General features: G+C 46.6%; 2 protein-coding genes, 1 long non-coding RNA gene and 1 pseudogene across 15 annotated transcripts in view; 2 read left to right on the top strand and 2 right to left on the bottom strand.

Annotated features, from left to right (window-relative positions):
• FGF2 (fibroblast growth factor 2) overlaps positions 1-1,278 on the bottom strand; it is a 35,197-nt gene extending 33,919 nt beyond the window's left edge. The window contains exon 1 of the mRNA XM_016160220.2: positions 1,049-1,278. Coding sequence (XP_016015706.2) covers positions 1,049-1,226 — 178 coding nt within the window. The 5' untranslated portion in view covers positions 1,227-1,278. The remainder of the gene's footprint in view (positions 1-1,048) is intronic.
• Positions 1-26,907, bottom strand: part of BBS12 (Bardet-Biedl syndrome 12) — a 79,757-nt gene that overhangs the window by 37,318 nt on the left and 15,532 nt on the right. For 7 of the 13 annotated variants that reach the window (XM_036233459.1, XM_036233461.1, XM_036233467.1 and 4 more), the window contains 7 exons: positions 23,332-23,707; positions 21,326-21,533; positions 18,023-18,078; positions 12,536-12,767; positions 11,114-11,286; positions 9,578-9,779; positions 7,752-7,856 (listed from right to left, as the gene is read on the bottom strand). The gene's annotated coding sequence lies outside the window, so the exon portion shown is untranslated. Of the gene's footprint in view, positions 1-7,751; positions 7,857-9,577; positions 9,780-11,113; positions 11,287-12,535; positions 12,768-18,022; positions 18,079-20,024; positions 20,759-21,325; positions 21,534-23,331; positions 23,708-24,313; positions 25,712-26,907 lie in introns of those variants that run through there. The other 6 variants (XM_036233460.1, XM_036233464.1, XM_036233465.1 and 3 more) reach the window with 6 other exon arrangements.
• Positions 10,117-10,235, top strand: LOC118612563 (annotated as a pseudogene).
• LOC118612409 lies at positions 18,460-22,061 on the top strand. The gene is made up of 2 exons (XR_004954831.1): positions 18,460-18,826; positions 18,944-22,061. It is a non-coding gene; the product is annotated as an uncharacterized LOC118612409 (long non-coding RNA).

Here is a 26,907-nt window from a genome sequence, read left to right as displayed (position 1 = left end):
ATTCCAAGAGTGGTGTGAATGGGCCTGTCTGTTGCCCTTTCCTCCCTCTCTGCTCTACACCAGTGAGTCTGAAGATGCTTCGCAGGTCACTGTCGCCTGGGAACTCGTTAGAAATGCAAATGATCAGGCCATGCTCCAGACCTAAGGAGTCAGAAACTGGGGAGACCGGGTTCCCAGGGTCTTGCAACAAACCCTCTGGGGGGTTCCCCTGCGGCTTAAAGTTTGGCCACCAGTGGTTTTGGCCACTGTTATTTCTATAACCACAAACGGATTATCTTTACACGACACAAAAGTACGGACTGCTGGACAAAGCCCTCTGCGCACTCTGTGTAAATTCTCACTTGATCCCCAACCTGATGCAAGCCAGACATTACGCCCACTTCAAGGGGGAGGACAAGGGCTCGGGACCTCGGTGTCGCCTAAGGCCCCAAAGCAGGTGGAAGATGAAAGTTTTTGCAGTTGTTTTCACCACTGAAACGAAGGCCTGCCGCGTTTTGCTAACAGAATCCCTACTTTTGGCTTTTCCAGCTTTCGGGAATTTGGAAATAAACAGAAATGGACGGTGAGCGGCCTGCCAGCGGCGCCGGTCCCACCGAATCGGGGACAAGGGCGCGATCCTGGAAGGCAGTTCTTCCAGCACAGACCGGGGTCCCCGGCCCGGCCTCTGCGGCGGGACTGCGCGCGGGCCCGCGCGAAAAGGGCTGTGACTTCGGGGGAGGGGGCGCCTCTCCGCACCGCTGGCGTCCCCCACGCGACAGGTCGTCTGCTCGAAGGGAGCCCGCCCGCGCCCTGCGCTCACGGGGAAGCTGGCACCCCCAAGCCCCGAGGGGCGCCTAAGCCGACACCGCAGGTCCAGGGAGGCGGCGGCCGGCGGTGAGCCCCAGACCGCGGAGGGCCGCGCAGGAAACCGCGGAGCCGCCGGGGCGCAGCGCAGCGCGGGGGGGCCGCCAGAGAGGGAAACGGGGGGCACTGGGAGGAAGGGGGCGCCCCGGGACCTGGCAACGGGGTGGGAGGCGGCGGGGACCGAGGGGGGCGCCCCGGGACTCACTGTGCGGGTCGCTCTTCTCGCGGACGCCGTCCACGCGGCCGTCGGGCTGGATGCGCAGGAAGAAGCCCCCGTTCTTGCAGTACAGCCGCTTGGGGTCCTTGAAGTGGCCGGGCGGGAAGGCGCCGCTGCCGCCGTCCTCCGGCGGGGCGGGCAGCGTGGTGATGCTCCCGGCGGCCATGGCCGCCCCGGGCGCCGCGCGGGGGGCCGCCGCGCCCCGGCCCCGGCCCCGGCACCAGACGCGCTCGGCGGCGCGGCCGCGGCCACGGCCCCCGGCCACGCGCTCCGCGACAAGGCGGCCACGGCCGCGCCCGACGGGGCCACCAGCCCTGCGCCGCTGGGCCCCGGCCCCTCCGCCGGCCCCGGGCGCGGCGCCGCGGGGTGCGGCGAATCCGCGGCCGCCACCGTGCGCAGCGAGGCCGCCTCCCCACGCCGCAGCGCCCCGGAGCCCGAGCCGCCGCGCGCGCCGCGTCCGCGGGTCTGGCGCGGCCGGGCCGCGCGTCACACCGCCCGGCCCCCGCCCCCGCCCCGACTCCCGCCCCGACTTCCCGCCCCGACTCCCGCCCCGACTCCCGCCGGCCCCCCGCCCCCCCCCCCCGCCCCCCTCCCAGCGCCGCGTCCGCCCGCCCGGCCGCAGCACGCAAGCGCGCGCCCCGCGCCGGGGGCCCGAGGGCCGGGGGCGCGGCTCCCGGGGCTCGCCCGGCGTGTCCCCCGAGGCCGCCCCGGCGCGACTCAGCGTTAAAGGTTCAAGCGCATCCTGCTCCCCCGTTCTTTCTCCGGGCCCCCCTGCGTTTCGGAGCGGAGACGCGCCGTCCGCCCCCGAGAAGCAGCGGAATCAGAAGCGAGGGGGGTCCGGTCAGGGCACGTTTCCAACATCCCTAATCGCCGCGAGAGGCCGAGCGCGGCGCGCAGGCCGAAGGCGTTCGCCAGCAGCAGGAGAGCGGCCGCGAGCAAAGGGCTCCGATCCACCCAGCTCGAATCTCAGGACGCGGGGAGATGGGGACGGGCCTCAGCGCGCGCTCGTGTCCCATTCCTAACCTGGCACTAGCCCTGGCTACACCGTCAGGCATTTCTTGGAGAGAGGGTGGTGTGAAAATCCTCAACCACAAAACCGAAGTTAAGTGCGCTTTGGTAGTTTTCCATGGACTATAATGGTCACTATAGATTAGCAAAATGTCCATCCAGAAAATGTCACATTCTGAGCCCCTACTACGCGCAAAGCGCTTCAGGCAGTGCTATGGGAAATGCCGAGTGAGGCAGGGCCTCCGGGCACTGTGAGGGCGTCTCGACGCCAGCAGGAGCGACACAAACACCACCCCCCGAGTGTCAAGGCCACCAGGGAGTAGGCGACAGTGAGAATTCAGACAAGCGTTCAGTGGCACGCGAGGTGGGGGAGGGGGCGGGGGAGCTTTCAGAAAGAGGAGAGGGGACAGGAGCATGTTTGGTTGCCAAAGAGCATCCTTGAGTGCATTTGTTCACGAGTCTCCAAGCCGGGTGGCTCTAGATGCGTTTCTAGGATGCGAAGTAGGAGTAAAGAGGTGGTTCTTGGGAGCATCAAACCCAGACGCACCCTCCTCTGGGCCGAGCACCACTCTGACCTCTCTCTGAAATGGACAGGCTTTGTCCTCATTGACAAATCTATTGACAGCTCCCTTCCAGGTGATCTCTGTAGGCATCCCAAGGACTGCCGACCACTAGTGTAGCACTTGAAGAATAGAGTGAAGAAATAAAATGGAGTCACTCTGGTCAAGCTGCTAAATTACTAAAGTCAAGTAGGCTGAGTCCTGAGGAACGGATTCCATTGTTTTAACTAGCCTGGAAACAAACTTTTGAACTTTGCAGTCCTGCGCCATCGAACCTCCAGATAACCCTGTGGTTAACCCTCAGAGGACTAAGGAAAGAATGTTCATGTACCCAGACCACCTGACACCCAGTGTCCAGACCACCGGTCATCTAGAGCAGGAGTCCCTAACCCCTGGGCCATAGACCGGAAGTGGTCCATGGCCTGCTAGGAACCGGGCTGCACAGCAGGAGTGAGTGGTGGGTGAGGGAGGGCGGCTTCATCTGCATTTGCCACCGCTCCCCGGCGCCAGCATCACCGCCTCGGCTCAGCCTCAGATCAGGGGACCACTGATCTAGAGAATCACCACCTCAGACCAGGCCAGAGGCTCAGGCTGCAGGACGGAATCTGCCCAAGACTATACTTTTTGTAACAAGAACTCCGCTTTTCTTTCTTCTTCAGAACACTCTGGGTATTGACTCACTGCTTCCAGTTTGCGAACCCTAAGATCTTTGAATCAATCTTTATCGTTTACTTCTAGTTGAAGCCTCCATATTCTTTTTTAATTCATTTGACCCACTCATCAGGTTGTCACTTACCTTGAAATAAAGTAGTTTTGAACAAGCCTTCAACTCTATGTCACAGAAACCTGAGCGTTCCAAAAGCAGAGTGATAACATCTAAGTCAAAATACTTTCTAATAGTAGTATCCAGAAATTCGGGGAACAGCTACAAGCAATTAGGTAATGTGTGCGCTAATGGCCCATGGATCTTGTGGAACCACATTCCATGTACAGTAACCCCTTGTTCCCTAGTTCCTTCTAAACCAGGAGAGGAGACAATACGGGAAACAGTTAATTCGGTTCTGGGAATCTAGGTCTCTGTTAACTGAGAAGACATCACTGAGAGAGCTGTCTCGAGTTCCTACCCCCCCCCCCCCGCCCCCCACAACACACTTACAGAGACACTCTTCTCAGATGCAGGCAACCCTCTCTGGCTAAACCATGAACGCTCAAATTACTTCCGCTCTCAATTTACCCAATTATGAGGATGAATAGAAAATAAAGATAATTTCGAAAAATAGAAGAGGAGAATTTTGAAAGATGGATACCAAACTCATTATTTTTAAAAACCACTAGGTTCCAATGATAACTACTTAAAAACCATAAAGGAAAAGGAATTTTCCTCACAATACCAGATGAATTAATAAAACTTGTTCACGATATAAATTATGAAAAAGTACAATGATTTAATGAGCTTTTAAAAAATCTCAAATGTTCATAGGTGAAAACAGTAAAATAACAATGGAAACTTCCTCTAACCATATTTAAAAAATTTTTAAACAATGCTATTTTAAATTCTAGCACGATTTAAAAACTATATAGCAAAATTCATGAGAATAGCAAATTCAATTTTAAATTGTAGGGGAAAATGTGAAAAACTTTTGAATGGACAAAAAGAATTACTAAGTATCTTCAATGGAAAATTAGGCATTGTCTAGCTTTTATGATTCAATGGGGTCACTGTACTTTTCATTGTTTTGAGCAATTTTATGACTCTTGTAAGTTGTAGATAACTGCCGGGGACTGCACTGTGTTCTACCCTAACTCCCGTGTTGAAGTCCTAATCTTCAATGGGACTGCATTTGGAGACAGGCCTTTTAAGGAGGTAATGAAGGTTGAATGAGGTCACAAAGTAAGGTCCTAAGCCATAGGATTAGTGTCTCTATAAAAAGAGGAAAGACTCCAGGAGAAAAGAGAAAAGACCATGTGAGCACCTACCAAGAAGTCTGCCCTCTGCAAGTCAAAAAAAAAGAAGCCTCACCAGAAACCAGCCTTGCCAATACCCAGATCTTGGACTTTCAGCCTCCAGAACTGTGAGAAAATAATTTTCCGTTGTTTAAACCATCTGATCAGTGCTATTTTGTCATGGTGACCCTAGCTGACTACCACGATAACCAATAATACGCAGACGAATTATGTCCAGTGGAAGGAGATCGATCCCCTGTGCTGACAGTTAATTTTATGTGTCAGCTCGACGGGGCTAAGGGACGTCCCCTAGCTATAAAACATTATATGGGGTGAGGGGTGAGGGTATTTCCAGAAGAGTCAAACATGTGAATCAGTCAACAAGTAAGGAGGATTCATTCTCAGCGTTACTGGCAGGCAACACCCAATCCACCCAGGTCCCAAATGGAACAGAAAGGTGAAAAAGGGGTGAATTCCCTCTCTCTTCTTGAGCTGGGACACCCATCTTCTCAAAACATCAAGATCCCTGTGTCTCAGGCTTTTGGACTCTAGGATTTGGACCAGCAGCCTCTTGATTCTCGGGCCTTCAGCCTTAGGCTGGGAGGCACACCATGATCTTCCCTGGTTCTCAGGCTTTCAGACTCAGAGTAAGTTAAACCACCAGCTTCTCTGGTCCTCTGGCTTGCAGATGGCAGAACACGGAACTTCTCAGTCTCCACAACCAGGGGAGCCAATTCTGATAATAAATCTCTCTTAAACATATCTATAGCTATATAAGTATATTCAGGCTAGCATTACACTGACACCAAAACCAGACAAAGACATCACAAGAATACAAACCTATAGAAGCCTGTGGACCAGCATCCCTTATGAATATAGATGCAAAATCCTCAACAGATTATTACTGAACAGAACCTAGCCACCTATAAGAGATTATACATCATGTCCAAGTGGAATTTATTCCGGGAATACAAGGTTGGTTAAGCACAGGAAAATCGATCCATATAAAATAGCACATTAATTGAATAAGGGTAAAAAGACACACGATCATCTCACTGGACATTTATGAAGTATTTGACAAATTCCAACACCCTTTAATGATTAAAAAAAAAAAAAAGCACTCAACAAACTAGGAGTAGAAGAAAGCTTCCTCAACTCAATGAAGGTCATTTACAAAAAACAAACAAACAAACAAACAAACAAACAAAAAACCCATTGAATACTTAAAATGGTAAATAAGTAAATATAATAAAAATAAAAACTGAACATTTTACTCTTACAGTCAGGAATAAAACAAGAATGTTCACTCTCACCATTTCTACCTAACATTATACTAGAGGTTCTAGAAGGGACGGTTGGGAAAAAAATGAAATAAGAGGCATCCAGACTGCAAAGGAAGAAGTAAAACTATCTCTATTCACTGATGATACAACCTTATATATATATACGTAACCTTAGAGAACACTCACCCGCCCACACACACACAGAGCGATCACAGCTAATAAACGGGTTTAGTAAGGTTGCAAGATACAAGGTCAATATACTAAAGTCAGTTGTATTTCTTTACACTAGCAAAGAACAATTCAAAAATAAAATTAAGAAAATAGTTCCATTTACAATAGCATCAAAAAGAATAAAACATTAGGAATAAATTTAACCAAAGAAGTTCAAGACTTGAATACTGAAAACTATAAAACGCTGAAAAAAATTAAAGAAGACTGAAATAAATGAAATGGCATTTGTGTTTATGGATTGCAAGACTTAATATTGTTAAGATGGTAATACTCAAATTGGTCTACAAATTCAATGCATCTCTGTCAAAATTTCGACTTCCTTTTTTGAAGAAACTGGCAAACTAACCCTAAAATTGATATGCACATGCGAAGGACCCAGAATAGCTAAAATGATCTTGAAGAAGAACAGACTTGGTTTCCAAACTTTCTACAAAGCTACGATGTACAAGACGGTGCGATATTGGAATAAGGACAGACGTGTAGATCGATGGAACAGAATTGAGAGTCAAGAATAAACACTGACATTTGTGATTAACTGATTTTCAACAAAGGTGCCAAGACCATTCGATGGGAGCAGAACAGTCCTCCCAACAAACGGCGGGACAACTGGAAAAGACCGAATCCAAAATCAACTCGACACAGGTCACGGGCTTCACTGCGAGAGCAAAAACTACAAAACTCTTAGAAGAAAACACAGGTATAAATCTTTGTGACCCTGAATTAGACACAGTTTTCTTTTTTAATATTTGACTCTCGAGAAAGTCAAAAGATAAATGGCAAACTGGGAAAATAAGCGGTGTCTGGGGCATCGACGTCGAGCTTCTAGAATCATAAAGGGACCTCCTTTATCACTGAGGAAAGTCCCAGGGCAACGGAACAGTAACGAGTAGTTCATAGAAAAGAAAGTAAATAAACAAAATGCATAGCTAAATACATAATATTTATATGAAGCAATCTTCTGAAATATATAAACAAAATATAAGACATGTGAGTAAAAGAAATGCATATTAACTCTAGAATGACAGTTCCCAAACATCAGTAACTTCAACCTGACCATATATGGTCAATCAGCAGTGTGTATCAGATTTATAACTATTACAAACTTCAACCTGCCAGAATTGGCTAATTATTTGTGCTCAGAGGGGAGGATTGAATGTTCTTTCTTTCGTCACTGAGAGAGCATCAGCTTCGTCTGCAGCCCAAGTTTACTCTGTCTTCGGCCAAAACTATGACTGTAACTCTGCAGCCGATGACCTCAAGCCTGACCTACAGCAGTCATCCCCAGGGATGAAAAAGGTCATTTAAACACCTCAGCCCCCAGTCACTAGGAGAGTACAACATTTCATCTCAAGTTAGTATTCTTTAAGGTCGTCTCACAAAAGTAATACAGAAAGAATGAGTAATAATTTTTTTTTTAAACTGGGACAGCAGTTGACTGGATTTTAACATTTCAAATGTTTTCTCAATATTCTTTCTATGATAGGAAAATGCGTTTCATTAATTCAAACTCTCCAAAACTCTATGCTGTCTGAAAAGTTAATGTTATTATTTTTTGCAACTATATGAATGTTCATGAAGATAAGTGCAAAGAGAAAAATATCGCTGTAACCTCCCCAGCTAGCAATTACCATTGATAACATTTACTGGCACATTAGCCCCCCTTACCTGCGGGGGGCAGGGGGAGCGGTATCTTCCGAGACCCCCCGTGGGTGCCTGACGCCATGGACAGTACCAACCCCTTCACGTAGCATGTTTTCTTCCTGTACGCTCCTGTCATAACGTTTAATTTATAAAGTAGGAACAGTAAGAGATCAACAACAACAATAGTAATAAAAGAACAATTAGACTGCAGTGCAAGTTCTGTGGACGTGGTCTCTCTCTGTGATAACCCGTCCGGCTACCAAGTGCCGAACGGGAGGGTGGCTTACACAGGGTGGATAACGCTGGACGAAGAGGTGATTCTCGCTCGTCCCGGGTGGGGTGGCATAAGATTTCATCATGCTATTTAGAATGGTGCGCAATTTTAAACGCACGAATTGTTTCTTTCTGGAATTTTCCATTTAATATTTTCAGACTGCAGCTGATGGAGGGTAACTGGAACTGCAGAGTAAAACTGAGGATAAGGAGGGTCCACCATATGCGCTTTATAGGTAAATGGACAAGGACAGACACGCACAGGTAGCTCTGTTTGGTTTTCACAAAACTGGGTCCTATGAACACTTCCATAATATTATTTTCCATTACTGGTGTCTTAGAAACATTTCTATATGCTATTAAGTGTTTTTCTATGTTTATCCTTAACGCCACCATATTGTTCCATTGCATGAATATGCTGTAACTTATTTAATCCACTGTCTGTAGACATTTAGGTAGTCCCCACTGTTTAAATTATCTTACTGCATAGTTCTGATTACTTTCTTAGGATTAATTCCTTGCTTTTATTTCCTTTTGATTTCCTTCTCACAGAACTCACTGCACTTGTAATTATTTATGTAATGTCTATAAAGTGGTGGAATGTAATTTCCAGCCCTTGAAATAGAAGACATTCAATGAAATGCTTTTGGTTAAATAAATGAATGTTTTAAGACTTTGGGATACATTTTATCAAGGTGGTTTGAAAAAGTTGTGTCAATTTATACTTTTTCCAAAAGCAGAATAAGAGTCCCTCTTTCCTACATTCCCTTTACCTTTAGGTGTTGTCTTAAATACAACCTTTGGACTGCTTGACATGTAAAAAATGGTAGTTTATTACTGGTTTAATTTGAATTTTTTAAATTACTATAGAAATTAAACACTTTTTCACAAGTTTACTGAGCATTTATGTTTGTTTTATGATCTGTTGGGCTTAAGTGTGGACAGTGCTAAGGAATAGTCATTGCGAGGTCACCCGGAAAGTCCCTAGCACACCAGCTCTCAGCGACGCTCTCTGGCGCGAGATATCAGATTCACAGTTCTAGGCTATGAACATCCAGAATTCTGACTTTTGGTCTGGAAGGGAAAGTTCTCACTTCTGCGCAGGGAAAAAGCACAGGGGCCCCCTGAGCTGGATATTTCAGGGAACAGAAAGGAAATCCCACTTGTCTTTCCACGGTTCTTGTCTGTTTCCCATGCTCCCAGGGAATACTCATTTTTAAAGGAACCAAAGACAGGATACACATTGTGCACGGCCATTTTTCTTGGTTATTTACTTTCGGTGCTTCATTTCAATTTGTTCTTTCTGATGTGTTTGTTTTCCTTCAGGGCTTCCTATTCCCTTTGCTCCCCCCATTTCCTGATCCACGTAGAATAAACCCCAAAGTGCAATCACCGCCACCTCACTGGTATTAGGTACTTTTAATGACATCAGTGTGTAGGCTGCAAAAGCATCTCTCCTTTGAGAGGAGTTAGTCATGCACTTTGTGTGGCCCTGTCTTCACTTAAAGGCAACAATAACAAAAAAAAAATCCAAAATCGATCACTCATACAAAGCAAAATGACACATATTTCTCTACCTGTTGCTGAGGGGTCTCGCGTCTCTTAAGAATCTACACTCCGCTTCAAACCCCGTAAGTCCCCGGTCGTGGCTTCTGGCGCGTGGTGGCATTGGTGCCCAGGGGCAGCTCATTCTGACGTCTCCAGGAGATGTTCTTGTGTGATGAGTTCAACGCGTAAGTGTGAGCTTGCGCTCCACGTACAAGTGTACTTTCAACATCTCTGTTCACACATAAAATGGAGAGGGAGGGCGATACTAAACCAAACTCATTTCCTTAAGAGGCATAGACAAAAGAAAGACTGTGTTCAGGACACCGACATTATATAGCCGAGTCGGGATGTCAGTAAGGCCTGCCGCTGCCCAACCCTCGAGCAGACGCCCGGTTGTCTCAGGAAGTTCTACCATTTTGCTTTGATCTATCAGTTCGTTCAGCCTCTAAGACCATTTCCCCCTCCTCTTTTTTCCTCAAATTTCCAACGAACTTCCACTCTCAGGTGACTTGTTGCTTCGCCTCTTAGTTCAGTGACTGTAATCGAATCAATCAGAATAGACTCTCCAGTCTACGGCCACGCCACCCTGAGCAAGTCTGATCCCATCTGATCTAGGAAGCTAAGCAGGGTCGGACCTGGTTAGTACTTGGATGGGAGACCACCTAGGAAGACCAGGTGCTGTAGGCGTAAAAAATAAAAAATAAGGGATTGTAAGCTGACAAGGTCCTTGCAATCTGTGAGGTCAACCAAGGGTTGCCTTGCCTAAAAAAAAAAAAAAAAAAATAGAATCCCCTCAACTTCCACCCCCAAATAGCCAATGTACCTGTACCTGCTGCCACACACTCTAACTGGCCCCTGCCCAGCTGCCCCTCAGCATCCGGTCACATTTCCTCTCCTTTGTTGAGGGAACGTCTCCAGCATTGGCTTTCCTCCCTCCCAATAAATCATTCCCATCAGCACAAAAATATGTAGCTCCTTCCTATCTTCAAAAGAGCCTCTCCCTCCCCCTGACTCCACACCCCTCTCCAGACACTAGCCATTTTCTGCACCCCTCTGCTGCAAAATTCCTCAAGAGTTGTCTAATAGTTCTGTCTCTTCCGCTTCCACCCATTTGTTCCTCTGTTTTAAGACTTTGATTTCATCCAGTGCTTAAGTAACTGGACGACAATAAGTCATGAATACAAAAAGACTTCACCCACATTCCACTGGCCTAAGACATCGCTTGTTCCTGCTTCATTTGTGCTCCCTTCTTGCATTCGCTCATTGACTAATGTCCTTGTTTGCACTGTTGCAATCAGAGTCTGGGAATATTTTTATCTTCTACTCTCCTTAGTAAACATCATTTCCCCTCTCTATATATTATTTATAGAACTCATACTTTAAGAATTACATCAAGTAGGTATATCTATAATTCATTTCACCACCCACGATTTGGGGCCATTGAGACATTTTTTTCTTTTTTTACCATTGTTACAGATAGAGCTGTGGTCAATCTCATGTACGTAATTTACCAGCAGCCTTTGCGTGACGTGTTTGTTCACTTACAGTGCCGAGGAGTCACTTACTGTGGGGTCCGACTGTCCCGTGAAATCGTGCGGCCCCGCTAGTCCATGGCTGCACTTTTGAAAGTTTCAGTTACCACTGTCAACCTCAGTCCGGAATACTAAGCCGCTCTGAGTAGCAGGATGGGGTCTCACGTCATCCGGATGGCTAATTCGATGCTTCTCTCCTTTTTCCACTGAAATGAAGTTTTTAGAACATTTAAATACCCACATCCCCCCTACCGCCCAAATCCTTAGTTTGGATGAGATAATTACAGGATTTCAGCCTCAGACCATTACTGTTTTACCTCCCAGAATCTCGCTCCTGTTTCGAAATTCTTAACAGAGTATAATCCCAATTCACATCATCATCCATTTAGATTTACTTGGAAATATCATAAGATCTATTGCTCATCAATGTTTCTTGAACTTATCTTCCTTATCATGAGATTTGATTTGCATTCGGTTAGAGAGTTTTGTCAGAAAGGTATATGGGTAGGATATTTTCAGAGCCCTTGCAATGTGTAAAATGTCTTTTCTTTGCTCTCACATGGGAATGATAACTTTCCTCCACGTAGGGATATTGCCAAGGGTCTGGAAATGTAAATGCGAATTGTCTGCTTCTACCGAAAGTGCAGATGAGAAATCTGTCTGGTTGTCTTTCCTTTGTAAGCTATCTTTGCAAGTTCTATTCTTTGTCTGGAAGCACTGTAAGATTTTCTGCTATGATGCCAAATGATTTCCTAATTCCATCATTCCTTCCACATTTATTGGTTAGCATTATACTATAAAGAAAAGCTTTCTCTTCTCCGCATTCGTTTATTCACTTATTTATGCACATTCGCAATGGACTTATGAATGCTTATCATATTCAGTAGGCAATATCGGTTCCTTTCACTGTTCATTGATGCTAAGGTCATCCCAGATTTGGTCCATGAGTGCCCCTTCCTTCAGGCTGGCTTTCATGTTCTTTGCCATATTCCTATCAATCTTTGAACACTTTCTTACTTTCTGGCACAAACATAAAAATGTTCCAAGCTTATCTTATACTTTTCCTCCCCGAGCCCTGGAATCAAGAGTGCTGCTTTTTTGTTTTGTTCTGTTATTGTTATTATTATTACTATATTATTTTATAGAGAATGGTATTTTGAAAAATGTACATCAGGTATGTTCGATGTTATTGCAAGGGAATTGTTCTCAAGCCTTTTCAATCAAAAGAGCTAGGCAACATATATCTCCATATATGTATGTGTATACACATGTATATGCGCACATACATCATGAAAGACACGAAATCACTGACATGTCCAATTCCAGCCTTACACACCATGGGGTCTGTTTTTCAGCTTCCCCTCTTTCCAGACTTGAACTCCTTTCCCTCGGTGAGAAACCTAGCCCAAGACCTCAACAGACTCCGTTCGTCGATCGATGCCCAATGTAACTCACCTCTCTTCACCGCCACCACGCCTCGCCTCGGTCTGCCTCCAACACCCGCGCCGGGTGGCTGCCCCTTGTCTGGGTGCTGCCCGTGCCTGCTCGGGCCCCACGTGCCAGCCCGCCGCCACCGGCCCACTCCATGCTGATGCATTGCTCATCCCTCTCGGGCTCCGCCTCCTTGTGCTGGACCACGACTACTCTCCAGTGCGGATGCTGACATTGGCTCAACTCGGCCCACTGGCTTTAGGACCAATTATTTAGGCAAGAAGGAAGGAAGGAAGGAAGGAATAAAGGAAGGAAGGAAGGGAGGGAGGGAAGGAAATTAGAAAAAACTTATCTGTGTGCACATGTGCGTGTGTGCGTTCCAATATTCCCACTACATTTGATGCCCTTTCATTACTTTTTTTTTTCTCATTATGAGCAATGAAAGACATACAAGACATACAAGCAATGAAATACTGACAAATGCAGGGGAGAAAAGAATTTTCCTCTGCCCTCTCAGGTTCTGCACGGGAGCCTCCAAATTAAACTGACAAAAGATAGATCGACGGGAGAAAAACCTGCGCCTCTTTACTGACGTTGATATTTTCATGTGCAAAGGGGCTTCACAGAAAGGAGCTGAAAACCCAAAGAGGCACTTGGGGCTGGGGGCTTGCAGACCATTTTAACAAAGAGCAAGAAATTGTGGAGAAGTGACCAGGAAACGCAGGGGCGATAAGACTTGGATAGTGAGGGTCGTTGCGCGGTGGGGGCCGGCCGCGTGGGCGTGCGCCCTGTGCGGTCCCGCAGCGCCCGGCACTCAGGAGGATCCTGCACTTGGTTCAACTGTCACCAGTTGAAATTCTTAATCATGTTTGAACAAGTGTAGGGGAGGAAAACAATTTTCCCTCTGCCACTCTGAGCTGTGGGCTGAGGTCCCTACAATAAAAGACAGCTTTAAAAACAAACAAACAAACAAACAAACAAACAGACGTTTATTAACATGTATGCCTTACGTATACATGGAAGATACCCAGGTAAAATGAGTAACTCTCCGGATGGCCCAAGCCACTACCTTAAACACCATTTCCAGCAAAAAATAAAAGAAAGATGTTGGGGGCAAGGCCAGTGGTGCGAGGCGCCCGGGACGAGCGGGGTAAGGAGGGTGAGGTCCGCTCTGCAGTCTGAGCCTCCTCGCAAGGCCGGCCTCCCTGGGACCGAGGGCGACTTAAAAATGGAGACTTCCTTCGTAAGCGTGTGTTCCTTACGAAAGGGCGACCTACGCCGTCATGGAGCTTCTGCTGTGTCTGCAGTTTCTTGGAATAATCGGTCCAAAATAATCCTATGCCAAAGAGGCATGTTTTGGGGAGGCAGAGTGAATTTTCATCGCGCTTCTATCTTCCTTTCTAGGAAAGTATATATGTCTATATTTTTATATATTTAAAAATGAAATCATATTGTACATATGTTAGCTGCCTGTTTGCATCTGGAAAGTTTGTTTTGTATTTCAATATAGTATGTTTTCAGCATCATTCTAATAGCTGCATAATATTCCATTACATAGGTGTACTATTAATTTATTTAACTACTCATTATTGGATATGTAGATTATTTCTAGCTTTTCAACATTATATAAGCCAGGAATTTGGGTTAATAGGCAGACTTATGAACACTACAACTATCAACTATAAACCAATTCAGAGCTGACCGACTGGTAATTGTCAATTAAAAGACCAAAAGAATTGAAAGAGAAACTCTGAATATTTATTTATAAACAGACAAAAGCACCTAATTTTTTTTTTTTTTTTTGGTAACTGTTTCTTTGACCCAAATGTCTGAAGCCGAGGGGGATTATGTGGCCGAGCCTCAGTCTACTCGGGTGAGCTGGAACACATGGATAGTTGTACTTTTTACTTAAATTACTAAGCTCCTTTTCAACCATGCTATTATTTCTGGGTTTTAAACTAGAATTATATTCCCTCTTCAACTGTGCTTCCTAGAATGAAGAAAAATAATAGTTTCCGTTTGTAAGTTCCATACTACTTGTTTTATTTAGCTGCCAGATATATTTTGTACTAAGTTCTTATGTCTTTTAAATTTTTCCCTAATAGAGAAGAATTTGGGATCTAGGGCAAATGTTCATTGGCATCTATTTAAACTATCTTAAACAAACTTAAAATGATTTCTCTTCCTATGCTTTTCCCTCCCATTCTCTTCTCTCCCGGATCCAGATCCTACAAGTCCAGACAAGCCCTCCCAAGGGCCCCCAGGGGGAGGTGAAGTAAACGAGGGATTGCCCCGCTGAGCCCGAAAGTGAAACTTCGGAAAGCTCTCATCTGATTTCTTTCCACATCCATTTTCCATCTGCCTTTTTGGCACGCTTCCTCCTCTGCAGCCAACTTCCCATCCTTCAAGTGCCTCCAAGATGGGCCTGCACTTTCCCGAGGCTCTGGTCCTGCCGTTGCCTCAGAGTTATGGCAGGGCCTTGCCTTCTCTGCTGAAAACCTCTGTGTTTCAGAGGCTCAGTTAGTCAGTCGGAGGCATCCACAGCCTCAGGGCGGATTCAAATGATTAAAGCAGAAATGCAAAAACAAAGAGAGAATTATTGTTCAGCTCTGGTGTTTCAAGAATAGATTTTTGAAATCCACAGCTGAGACAATACTTACGAAAGAAAAAAAAATCGTGGCTTTTCCTTTTAGAGAAAAAATTTTTTTTTCAACCTAAAAAGTTAAAGTATCAATAGAAAAACCCCTTGAATAAAGCTATTTAACAGAAACAATAACTCCTAAAGAAAGTGGACAAGGAATGGAGACAGGAGAGACGCATCAGCACTGCACCGGCTGGCTAAGGATTTGGAATCTGGAGCCACGGGCTCCCGGACTCGGAGCCTGGGTGGGCGGCCCCACGGCCGGGGCACAGGGACCCAAGGAGCGGACGCGACGGGGAGCAGACGACCCCGCGGAGCAGACGCCCCCGCGGAGCACCCACTCCGGGCAGGAACCAGGAAAACGACGACCTCGAGCTGGACCCTGCACGTTAAAGCCAAACGCTGCCATTCATCCCATTCTTTACTGCGACTGTTCACAGAAGTTAAGAAACAGATATGAACCCGGCTCCCCGAACACTCGGGGCCCCACTCTCCGGCTCCGGGAGGAGCCACGCTCTGTCTGCGGGGCGGTATCCCTTCTCCAACAGACTTTCCTTTGTCTCTAACTGTGGCGTGCTCTTGAAGTCTTTCCTGCGCAGAGCCAGGGACCCCCGTCAGGGGCACAGGACTTGCGTCCCCACGTGGGGGGATTGGCGCTGCCCCGCGTCAGAACCCCTAAGTTTGGTCCTGGGAAAGTTCCACACGCTTCACTTCTGCACAGCAGAGGTCGCGGGCTCGGAAGCACCGGTGCGCCTGGGAGCCCCTCCCCACCCCACCCCCGCCCCCCCCCCCCACCGCCCCGAGAATGACCGTGACCGTCCCCTCTCCTCCCACTGCCTCCTGCTGGCAGAACCGGGCCGGAACCCAGGCGGCAGGGCGAATCCCGGGACGCCAGCCGTACAGGCCGCCTGCCAGGCCACACTGTCACCACCGCACCTTGCGGCATTCTTGTCCGTGGACCCTGTCCCCCGTCGCCCGTGGCTTCCTCTCGGCTCCCGGCACGGCCGCCTGCTCCGTCCTCTGCCCTCCGGACGCAGGCCCTTGCGCGAGCTCGCGGCCCCTCCGCGCCGTCTGTGGGCCCCCGCCACGCTCCGCGAACAGCCCCCCGTTCGCTTCCACACCCCCGCCGCGGGCGTGACTCCTGCGTGGATAAACTCAGTCTCCGTGTGCGTGCGCGGCCCTCTCACTCCCGCTCACCTGGCGGGCAGGTGCGCCCACGCGAGCGGTCAGCACAAACTGCGCCCGGCCCCTCGAACACGGTTACTGCCCGAGACGCACCTTGTGGCTCAGCACACCGGGTGTCTCTCTGTTCAGCAGCTTTCGAGAGGCTTCTCTGTCTGCCAGCCCTGCTTCTCTGAGGCCTGTCTCCGCCGAGGCGCTCGGCCACGGTGTCACGGGACTCCGGCCTCTCCCCGGCCAGTCAGGTCAAGGGTGGCCCCGGTGTGCCCATGAACACGCGCTCTTGGTGGCTGGTGGCTTGACCCTGGAGCCCAGTGCCAGGCTGGGCTCCTGTCCTCTAGCTAACATAAGCCCCAGGGGATGTGAGTGGCCACGCCTGCCGTGTGGAAAACGCCCTTCTGTAGGAGGAAAGGCTGGCCTCGGCCCGCAGGGGGGACGAAGGGGACCGACCTGCTGGCGTGTGGGCCCCTGACTCCAGGCGGGCCGGGCCGCAGCCCCTCCCAGGGCTCTGGGAACTTTCTGTCTAAGCTGGCTCAGCGCCGCCGTCCGACACCCGTCTGTACCCAGGGCTAACCGACACCTTTGGCTCCCAGGTTCTTCCGATTGCCAAGTCCTAAAGACCCTGCTGCGGGCACGCGTCAGGCTCCGTGTCCCCTCGGCCATATCCACTGCCCCCGTGGCTGCCCCGCTCTGCGGCTGCGCTCCAACCTGAACCCCCGAGGGGGCTGCTGCGCGGCCCCTGAGCGAAGCACGGGTTTCCGCTGCTTCCCCGCCTCCCGCCCCGCCAGCTCCTCGCCACTGCGCCCGCCGCGGCGGGACAGGACGGCGCGCTCGTGATCCCCGCGGCTGTGTGTGCGTCCTCGCTCCCGCCGCCGGCGTCACGTCGCCCCCCAGCCTTTCTGCCGGCTCCATCCTGCAAAGCCCACACTGAATGACACTTTTCCCATAAGCCTCTTCTGGTTCCCCCAAGCAAAATGCCATCTCTCAAACGCCTCTGCCATCGAATGCCTCAATTATGGTATTTATTCAACTCCACATTGTATTATAATTGTTTGTGTGTGTGATTTATTACTTCCACTATGCTGTAAGTTCCTGGAGGACCAATCTTACTTAACTTGAAAATCCTCAAAGTGACCAGTTACTACACATTTGCTGAAAATAATTGAGCCAAGAAATAATGTTCCCTTGTAGATTGTGCACAAAAAAGTTGTGTGTGTGTGTGTGTGTGTGTGTGTGTGTGTGTAGAGAGAGAGAGAGAGAGGAGCGAGACTTGAATAACCGAATTAACTTCCACACTACAAATGAATTCAAGATGCATACAATTTGGCTAGTGATGCCAATTTTGCCTTGTATTGATAGTTTTGTCACTATGACAAAACTGAATTAATATTTTTTTACTTTAGTTCAAAAATTTTCTTCCAAGTTTCTGCGTTTTATTTTTATTAAGTGTTACAATTTTATAATTCAATTTCTAGCTTTAAAAAATAATCTAAAACGTACTTTTTCGGCTTATTACAAATGGGTCATACCAATGTAAATATTGTTAAGGGAAAATGGTACTGTTTAGTCAAAGTCAATACAAAGTTCCAAACCAAATGTTTCTTATTAGCTAGCTTCACTGCATGCTCAGTTTAATACAGCAAGTGATGACTAGAAATGCAGGGGTTTCATATAACATATGCAATACTTACTTTTTCATGAAATCTTTCCATTTCTCTTCTGTACCATAGTTCAGGATAAGCTGATCCTTTAAATGAGAATTATCATGAGTAAGAAAGCACTCATAGTCTGGAAAAATTTCCTATTATTAAAATAATTGACTACGAAAATAAAATCTTTTGCTTAAAACATAGTATGTCTCTTTCCTTTTAAAAAAAAAATTCATAGTGATTTTTCTAGAGAAAACACTTTTGCATAATAACAACATTAAGCAGGCAGGCCCTCATGGGTTACTAACAGAAATGTGGATTGTTGACACATACAACAGCGCATTATATTGCGCTGTGGCATTTGAAAGTCTTTATTGCATTTCCTGCTTGAGTGCCTCCTGCTTTAATGCCCACCCAAGGCAGGAAGTCAAGTAAAAGCAAGAAACAGAAAGTAAGTAGGCTCGTTTCGAAGATGAGCTCTGTGATTGCCACAGCCCTAACCTTAGGAATACTCATTCCAGATGGAGCAGAGGATCAGCCAGCTAAAAAGAAAAAATTACTTTAAAAGAATGAGCCATGACCTCATGTCTACACTGGCCTTGGAGGGAAACAAATCTTCTCCCCCACTCTCTTAGGGTCTCTGGCTGGGCCTGAGAATTAAGTAGACATAAAACAGATTAACAGGAGGAAAGTGTAAAGATTTTGTTTTTACATGTACATGGAGCCTTCATAGGAAAATGAGGAGCCAGAGACACGGCCAGGCCTGAGTTCATGTACTGGGTCGGACAAAGAGAGGCGACGGTGGGAACGTAGCTGATACACGTGGAGACTAACAGCAGTTACGAGGTACTTAACGCGGTCTGTTTGCACGGATTTCTCTTGGTCTCTGGTGACGAGGACGCCCCTTTCCTCCTGGAGCAGGGGGCGCATCTTTCACGTGGAGGCTTTGTCTCCTGCTTTCAGGGAGAAAAGGGGAGGCCTGAGCAGCCTTCTTGCATCTGCTGCTTTTTAGTGCTTTTCGCTCGAAATAACCAAGTGGCATATCTGGGAGCGGCATGTTCTGCGACTCTTCGGGCTCAATGTGGATTCTATGGCAAGTCCACCTTGATGGGTTTTTACAAGTGATGAGAACAAAAATGGCCAAGATGTAGGAAAAGCGGGCAGTCAGAGGAAGGGATGCAGGGTCGGATGCAGAACATTCTGGTACTGGGGTGGGCTCCTCCAGGCTAGTCCCCTCCAGATGAGCGAAAACTGGAGACGACGCATTAAGGACCCGTAACTCACCATGGAACGGTCTGTTTTGTGGACATGTCCCTGTTCCGGTTAGTACTCGTCACCTGAGAGTCCCCATCATTGTCCATCCCAGGGACGTGGATTGTCGCTAACCCCCAAATCCTTTTTATTCTTTGTAATGCACTATGTTTTGTAAACTGGGCTTACGTCTTCCCTTATTTTTATTTAGGCTAATGATAAAAATTAGGTTAGGATAGCGCAGTAAAACCCTGAAGCAACGGTCAGGGGAGACATCAGGAGCAAGGCGGATCTGCGTGGTATGAAACGTGCTGTGATAAACCAGGAAAAAATTAATAGGCAGGCAGACTACATGCTTAATACACAAAATGTGTCCTTGCTGTGGTACTGGTATAAACAGAACCCCCTAGGAAGGGGACACAGGCCTAACGCAGACCAGACGCCCTGCGTCTACGGCCAGCTGACAATTCGTTCTTGTTTTCTCTGCCATCTTTTACACACGCTGTGTTTCCTGAAGGACATCTTTGTTTATAAACACAAGGAAAAGAAATTGTTTCCTATGACCACCGATTTCTTTCTCCTGACTTCCGTAACAGCTTGAACAGCCGGAAAGTGTAAGGTGAGATTTCTGCGTGACGTCGGCACGCTATGGAGTTTTACTTCCATGGCCGTTTTGACAGCTACACTAAAAGCAGCTGGTTAATCACTGAAAACTGAGGAGAAAAACTACTTCTTAGAAAATGAGATCGTTAGATTGTATTTTCTAATCTATTTCAACACACCAGCCTCAATGTAAAGTAAAAATTTCCAATATAGAATATTTTATTAGTTTTATCTAAAGGCAAAATCAAAAATGGTTAACAATTTCACCCTAACCGAATAACTATAATTCCAATATAGCAGCTTTGATTATTTAGAAAATAATGATGGGATAAAAGACAAAAATTAAAACCAAAGGAAAAAACTACATATCACCAAGTGATTTTGGTAATGATGTTGACTTACATTTGTATGAGTCTTTGTATAATAAAAAGCACTTCAGACAAAGCACCTTTCTGATCTTCACAATGAGGAAGAGTTTCCGACACAGAGCCCAGAAGAAATTACTTGTTTATCCTTGTAATTGGGCAACAAGAAAAAAACTAGCTGGGGAGTAGTATTTCTAATAAAAAGCTTCATTTGGCGACAGGCTTTTCCTGTTCTTTTTGGCCTGGGGAAGAGAGGTAGCACAAAACTTAAGGTGGACTGAAGCAGGTCGCCTGAGGGGCTGGTAAGGAGGACGTGATTTGCAAGAACAGGAAATGGCATCGGCAAGTGCTCCAACGGTGGCCTCATGGAAGCGGCTTGTTTTCCAGCATCTAAAATTGCTTTTAAATCTGTGTTCCCTTGAACCAGTTATATTATAGCTTCATCGAAGTCAATTATTCTGAGCTTGGAAATCATCCATTTCTTTTCTTTTTCTTTCTTCTTTCTTTCTTCTTCCCTAAAGGCTTCAAGGAACTTCTTGCCACATTTGCTATAGGTGACCTGGGGGAAAATTCAGATTTGTCCTTTTCCTTTTTTATTGGTAATGGGTATTCACTACTAATTTTCTTTTAATTATCTGTGCATACATAAAACACTCTTCATCAGATTAGAAACTATTACCTAGAAATTCTTGGACAGATTATACAAGATTAATTTGTGGTTTAGAGAAAAAAAATCCCAAACAGTGAAATTCCAAAAGCCCTTCACTCCACATATAAGAATTATTGAGAAAAAGGGGAGCAGTCAGCACCAGCTTGAGGTTAGAAAGATGAAAATGATGGTGGTTTAATTTTGGTGAATTTCTTGCATGTTTATTTCCAAAAACTGGTCCGGACGTCTCGGAAAGGTGGGGCCGGGAAGTGCTGGGCTCTCGCAAGGCTCCCCGCCACAGATCGACGTTGCTACTACAGACCGAATGCTCGTGTCCCCCCCAAATTCAGATGCTGAAATCCTAATCCCCAAGGTGACGGTATGGGGAGGTCGGACCTTCAGGAGGGGATTATGTCACGAATGTGAAGACCTCACGATTGGCGTCAGTGCCCTCAAAAGAGAGACCACGAGACATACCTGGGCCCCCCCACCGCGTGAAGACACGGCGAGAAGATGGTCGTCCGCGCACCCGGCAGCAAGCTCCCACCAGACGAGTGCGCCAGCGCCTTGCTCGTGGCCTTCCTGGCCTCTAGAACTGTGAGGCGTAAGGTTCCATTGTTGACACGCCACCCAGTCTATGGGATTCTGTTACAGCAGCCGGAATCAGGCCACTGGTCCTGCCTTGCTGAAATGAGAAAGACATGAGACAATCCTCGCCAAGAGGGCCTAGCGTCCAGGCTAGGTTTGATGCAGACGAGAGCTCAGCGAGGTTCAGCTGCGCACACACACGTGGGGCCAGGACCTAGCGGTCTGGGGGTCCAACTGCAGGCTGGAGGGACAGTATCCTGGAACGCTGTTTAAAGAGAGTGCCACAGGAAGCAAAGTACGTCCAGGGAGCTTTACAAACTAGCTAACCGAAGCGCATCAGGGCGAACCCTAAACACTGGCCGTGCAGGAAATCCATGGGCTCCGTGGATTTCTTACAAAGACAGTTTTTTACAAAACTCCTGCTAATAAGGGTGAGTTGGGGAGAGCAGGCTCAGATATTTGCTTACTGCTTTACACTCCTCTTCAATTCGTAGCTATTTTTCAAGGGGGGGCAATCACAAAAGCAGTATTTTATGGTCAAACTTGAAATGATGTAAACACATTAATATGGCCAATAAAAATTCCCAAAAGTTTAGGTCTCCAGATCGTGGCTGACTGCTGCTTAGCCCCGCACATGTTTTTCTGCACATGCCGGGGAGGCGTCACGACCTTGGAGGGCAGCTTTGGGAGTCAGGCTGCTCGGGGCACCTCGCGGCTCTGTCGCTGGCCAGCTGCGTGACTGTGGGGAAGCAGCTGACCCCTCAGCAGCGTGGAGCCCTGTCCGTGCGTGGGGCCAGCACCTCCCTCGAGACGCTGTGAGGGCAACGACGGCACGCAGGGCGCACTCGGGACAGTGTCTGGGGCACAGCACGCGCCGTTACTGCACAGTTACGTGCGAGTGGATGATCACACGGACATGAGCAACGGGGTCGCAAGTGCGGCTTTAGTTTTAAAGATTGGAATCGTGGTATGTATACTTTGGCGACACCGTGCATGGGTTGGATCTTCGCGATTGGTCTTCCACCCCTTTTTGGACTTCTCTGCATGATTTTTCTCAAGCTTGTTCTCTGTATCACAGATTGCTTACATCTGTGTCAAACTTGCTCCTTGTTTCTGATGAATTCATTATTCCTTTAATGTTATTTTTAATGACTTTAAATGCACACAACATCAACTTCAGAAGGAACTCAAGATACAGAGTGACAACCTGCCCACGTCCATCCCCGATACCCAGTCCACCTCAAAGCTAGTGTTTTTGCCATTTTTTTGTGTCTTTGTGGATCCTTCCAGAGGTGTGTATTTAAAAAGAAGCACACACACTCAGTTTTGCATGAATGGTGGTACTCCACGGTCTCCCGCCAATACTTTGTTCATATCCTACCTTGGGGAGCTGTGTTATATGACATGATTATCACATAAAGGTCTGCCTCATTCCCGTTAATGGCTACATATTCCAACATATCCATCATCATAATTTATTTAGCTGATCTCCAATTAATGGGCATTTTTATGCTATTTCCAATATTACACTATCATAAACAATATTGCGATAATCTCCTACATGCATCATTTTATATATATGTAACTTTACATACATTTTATACACATATGACACAAAGGATAAAGTCCTCCTACTGGCATTTTTATAGATATTGCCAATTGTTTCCCATAAAAAATTGCATAGCACTATTTTTGTCTTTAAAAAACCAACTATCTACATGTAATTTAGTTATTCTATAATTTAAAGTAGATGATTAGACTACGCTTTAATATTTTAATTATCTACACTTTACTCATTGAGGTATATTTGTAGACTCCTTACGGTAAATATACTGGTTAGAGTGTATTTTTAATTAAACAAATTTGTAATTTATAATAAACTTGTAACTTATTACCTGAAATTGTATCCTGGATAGTCTTCTTCCAGTACACATTTGTCAAGAGTCTTTTGCATGTTACGTTCTTTTCTTTTTTAAAATTTTTATTCATATTTTCTTTCATCAAAATCTGTCCTTTTGAGTAATAGAATTAGCCCCAAATCGATGACAACATTTTTCCTGACTCCTTGCTCCATTTAGCAGGGGACTATTTGAGTCCTTCCTTCTGGACAAGACGTTGAGGGCTGGGGGTGGACGACGGTGTCTCGGCTCTGCTTCTTGTCTGTGGGCAGAACAGCCGTTTCCTGTCTCTGCATTGTCAGGCTGTGGGCGGCACCGAGGCGGGGGGCACCCAGCTCTTGGGAGCGCCCCGGTCAGTTCCCTGCAGGAGCCCCTGTGGGGACAGTGCCTTTGTCAGCGAGGTCATCAGCCCTGGTCCTCGCCCCTCGCTCCCATCCTACCCCGTAGTTCTCCCAGCCACGGAACACAGGGGGGAAAGGGGGGGTTTGTGGCCCAGCTAAGGGCAAACACCAGCTGTGGTGAACGGAGCTCCCTACTGGGCTCTCACCCTCCCCGCCCCCCGCCCCGTCCGACTGTTAGGGAGTCTCAATCTCTTGCCCATTCTTTAGTAACATTTACTCCCCCTTCCCCCGCCCCATCTTTGATGAAGTGTTCTTGGCAAGACGTGGAAATTTATTTTGGTCCAAACAATAAAAGCTTACACTTAATCAGTCAAATATTAGTTGAGCCAAAGGAGAATGAAATTTCCCCCTCCAATACTTGGTCTGCTTACCAATTGGGTAATTTGATTACAAGTCTTGAAAAGCAGCAGACGAATTCAGCACTTTTTATTCCGAAATGAAATGGGAGGTCAGACATTAAGATCCCATTCTCTCGTTTTAATTATATTCAGCTAATAAGAACAACACCAGTACTAACAATGGCAAACATGTATAGCATGTGCCAAGCACTTCTGAGCACTTAATATGTTTCAACTCACTTGAGGCTAAGTATGTTAAAGTCTGACACAAATGGCTGCACCATATACCACAGAAGGCTCTGTGCACCAGTAAAGATGGTTTGCCAATTTGCCTCGGAGCTTCCTAGTGGCCAAGTAAGAACAGAAAGATAATCAGTTACATTACTGTGACTATAAGACAAAAATAAGCCAATTTCTCAGGAGACCAGAAAATTATTGTTTCTAAGAACCAGGGGAAAATTCTTCCACAGTTCTTCAAAAACTGAAATGTGTACAGCATACCAATGTTAACCTTAATTAATAATTAGGTCCATAAACTATTTCCTTATAACTTTCTTCAGTGGAGACAGAGAGCTTAACACCTAAGCTTAGTTAAGTAAAAGCAGTTTTACAAGAGGTCAATGTGACATGCTGTATGCGGAAACTTTTCTGCAAACTCACTTGATCCGAGTATGAAATTTAGACTATTTTGAGGAACGGATAATCCATTAGGATGATCCTCCACAAACATGGTTTCCCAAACGGAGATTTTATAATTATGAGGTAGCACAGAAGTCAAGGAGATACTGTTAGGTAACTAACAGACAGACGTCCTCGTTACGGTTTGAGGAATCGGCCAGCCAGCCAAGGGAATTCTGTCCCACTGAGCAGGGGCGGCCTGGCCAGGCCACGTGCCCGCTGTGGAGGTGAGACTGGGGCGTGGCGCCCACAGGCCACGGCTCTTTAGACACTCTCGTGGTGGACGGCACCGCCGGCTTCCATTCTTCACCCCTTGCCGTAACTTGGAGCTTGACCTGTGACTTAGTAGTTCCTCCTACTGAAGGTGAACTTGGCTGTTCCAGGGGCTGGGGCAGAAGTGACAGACGGCAGGTTCCGAATCCAGACCTTAAGAATCTGGCCTGTTTTGCTTATTCTTTTGCCCCTATCATGGGCCGCCACACGAACACGTGTTAGGCAGAGCCGTCCCGGCCTATTCTGAGGCAGAGGCAGAACTGCCTGCCCACTGTGCAGACCCACGAGCAAAACAAACGCTTCCGAGAAATGCCGCCGGGATTTTTGGTGGTCTCTTGTCACACGGCAACAGCTAGCCGGTGTAATTGTTTGTTCTAACATATGAACAAACAGAAAATGGAGGCTCCAAATTTCCCCCCCACAGAACATGGCGACAATAACTTAGCTATAAAAGCATTTAGTCGCCATCTACAATCTAGAATTCCCTGCTTGGCAACACATTTAAAAAAAAGAATTCACTCAAGGAATATATAAAAAGTTCAGTGCTAGGTCGGGCATGAGAGTGAGAAAGCCCAGGCCTCCTCCACTCTGCCACGGATGACACCTCTGCGCCTCGGTCACCTCGTCGATAAAATGGGTCAATCGACACGGCGCTCAGCATGTCGGCTGTTGTTACCCAGCGTGCACCTGGACAAGGAAACAGGGTGAGTGGGTGTGAAGGGTCTTTACTTGGCGCAGTTCAATCTGGAAAATTCAGTGAGGGTGGAAGAAAATAAAACGCTACACTAAAAACCAACAGTGACAACAAAGAAGAGTGTTTGCTGCGAGGAAGCTCTCAGGTTGGGCCAACACAACGTCTTACATGGTGCTGGGCTAGTTCGCTTGAACGTCTGGTACTGAAAGTGAGCTCAATGGTTTACTAAGAAGTTTTAAAGAAATTAAATGGGGCTCAGTGTGCCTACATGTTAAAAATACTGTTTAGGAAACAAGAAAGAAGTATGGAAGAAAACTGGCTTTATCAGTAATTAACTCTATGGATTTCTCTAGGCCTCAGTTTCCTCATTTATAAGATGAAGAGATCGGAGAAAAGAACCTAAAAAAATTCCTTCGACCTCTTGAGAACAAAGCAAATTTTAAATAATGTTTGTTTTCTTTGTAAAATAAATACACCTTAGATGTTAGACTATAAAGGCATAGTCTGCAAGTGGCTAATGGAAGAAGGAGTTCTGGAAATGCACGAACAGATTTCAAAGGGAATAGATTGCACGCAAGACAGCTTATGAAATCAGTGGCAATGCTAAGCTGACTCAATTCTAAACACGTAATCCTGGAACCGGAGGGGTCAACGTCGAAACATGTTGTTTCGGCATACAAACATGATTACAAAAGGAAGAAGATGTTTTCCAGAACCTCACAAAACTGTAGTCATTTCTGGAAACCAAAGGTCTTAAAAATATGAGTAGAGCCACAGAAATATAAAAAAAGTAATAAAGGGATGAAACTCTGGAGCCTGTGAAGAAAGAAAGTGGGAAACGACTCAATTCATGGGGCCTAGAAAAGCAGTAAGCAAGGGGATAAGGGAAGGCGTCCACGACGGCCAGCCTATTGACGGCAATTGGTAAAAAAGTACTGGCAACGATATCAAAGGAAATTAAATAGAGCTTAGGAAACTCATTTTGATGACTGGTGCAACAGATTATAATAAGGTTTGCCATAACTAAAATAATATATATATTAGCTAATTCTCTCTGGCAAGAATCCTGATACAAGAATCTGAGATTCTCTTAGTTTTTCTTTTGTCTTTTTATGTCCTAGAATAAAAAGTAAATATAAATTAAATGTAGACTCAAAGAACTGGATTGAGTCTCAAAATATTATCTGGC

Source organism: Rousettus aegyptiacus, unplaced genomic scaffold, assembly GCF_014176215.1.
Source record: "Rousettus aegyptiacus isolate mRouAeg1 unplaced genomic scaffold, mRouAeg1.p scaffold_m13_p_16, whole genome shotgun sequence".
Classification (NCBI taxonomy): domain Eukaryota; kingdom Metazoa; phylum Chordata; class Mammalia; order Chiroptera; family Pteropodidae; genus Rousettus; species Rousettus aegyptiacus.
Note: the sequence above shows the minus strand (reverse complement) of the source record. Positions and strands in the feature narration are given on the sequence as shown.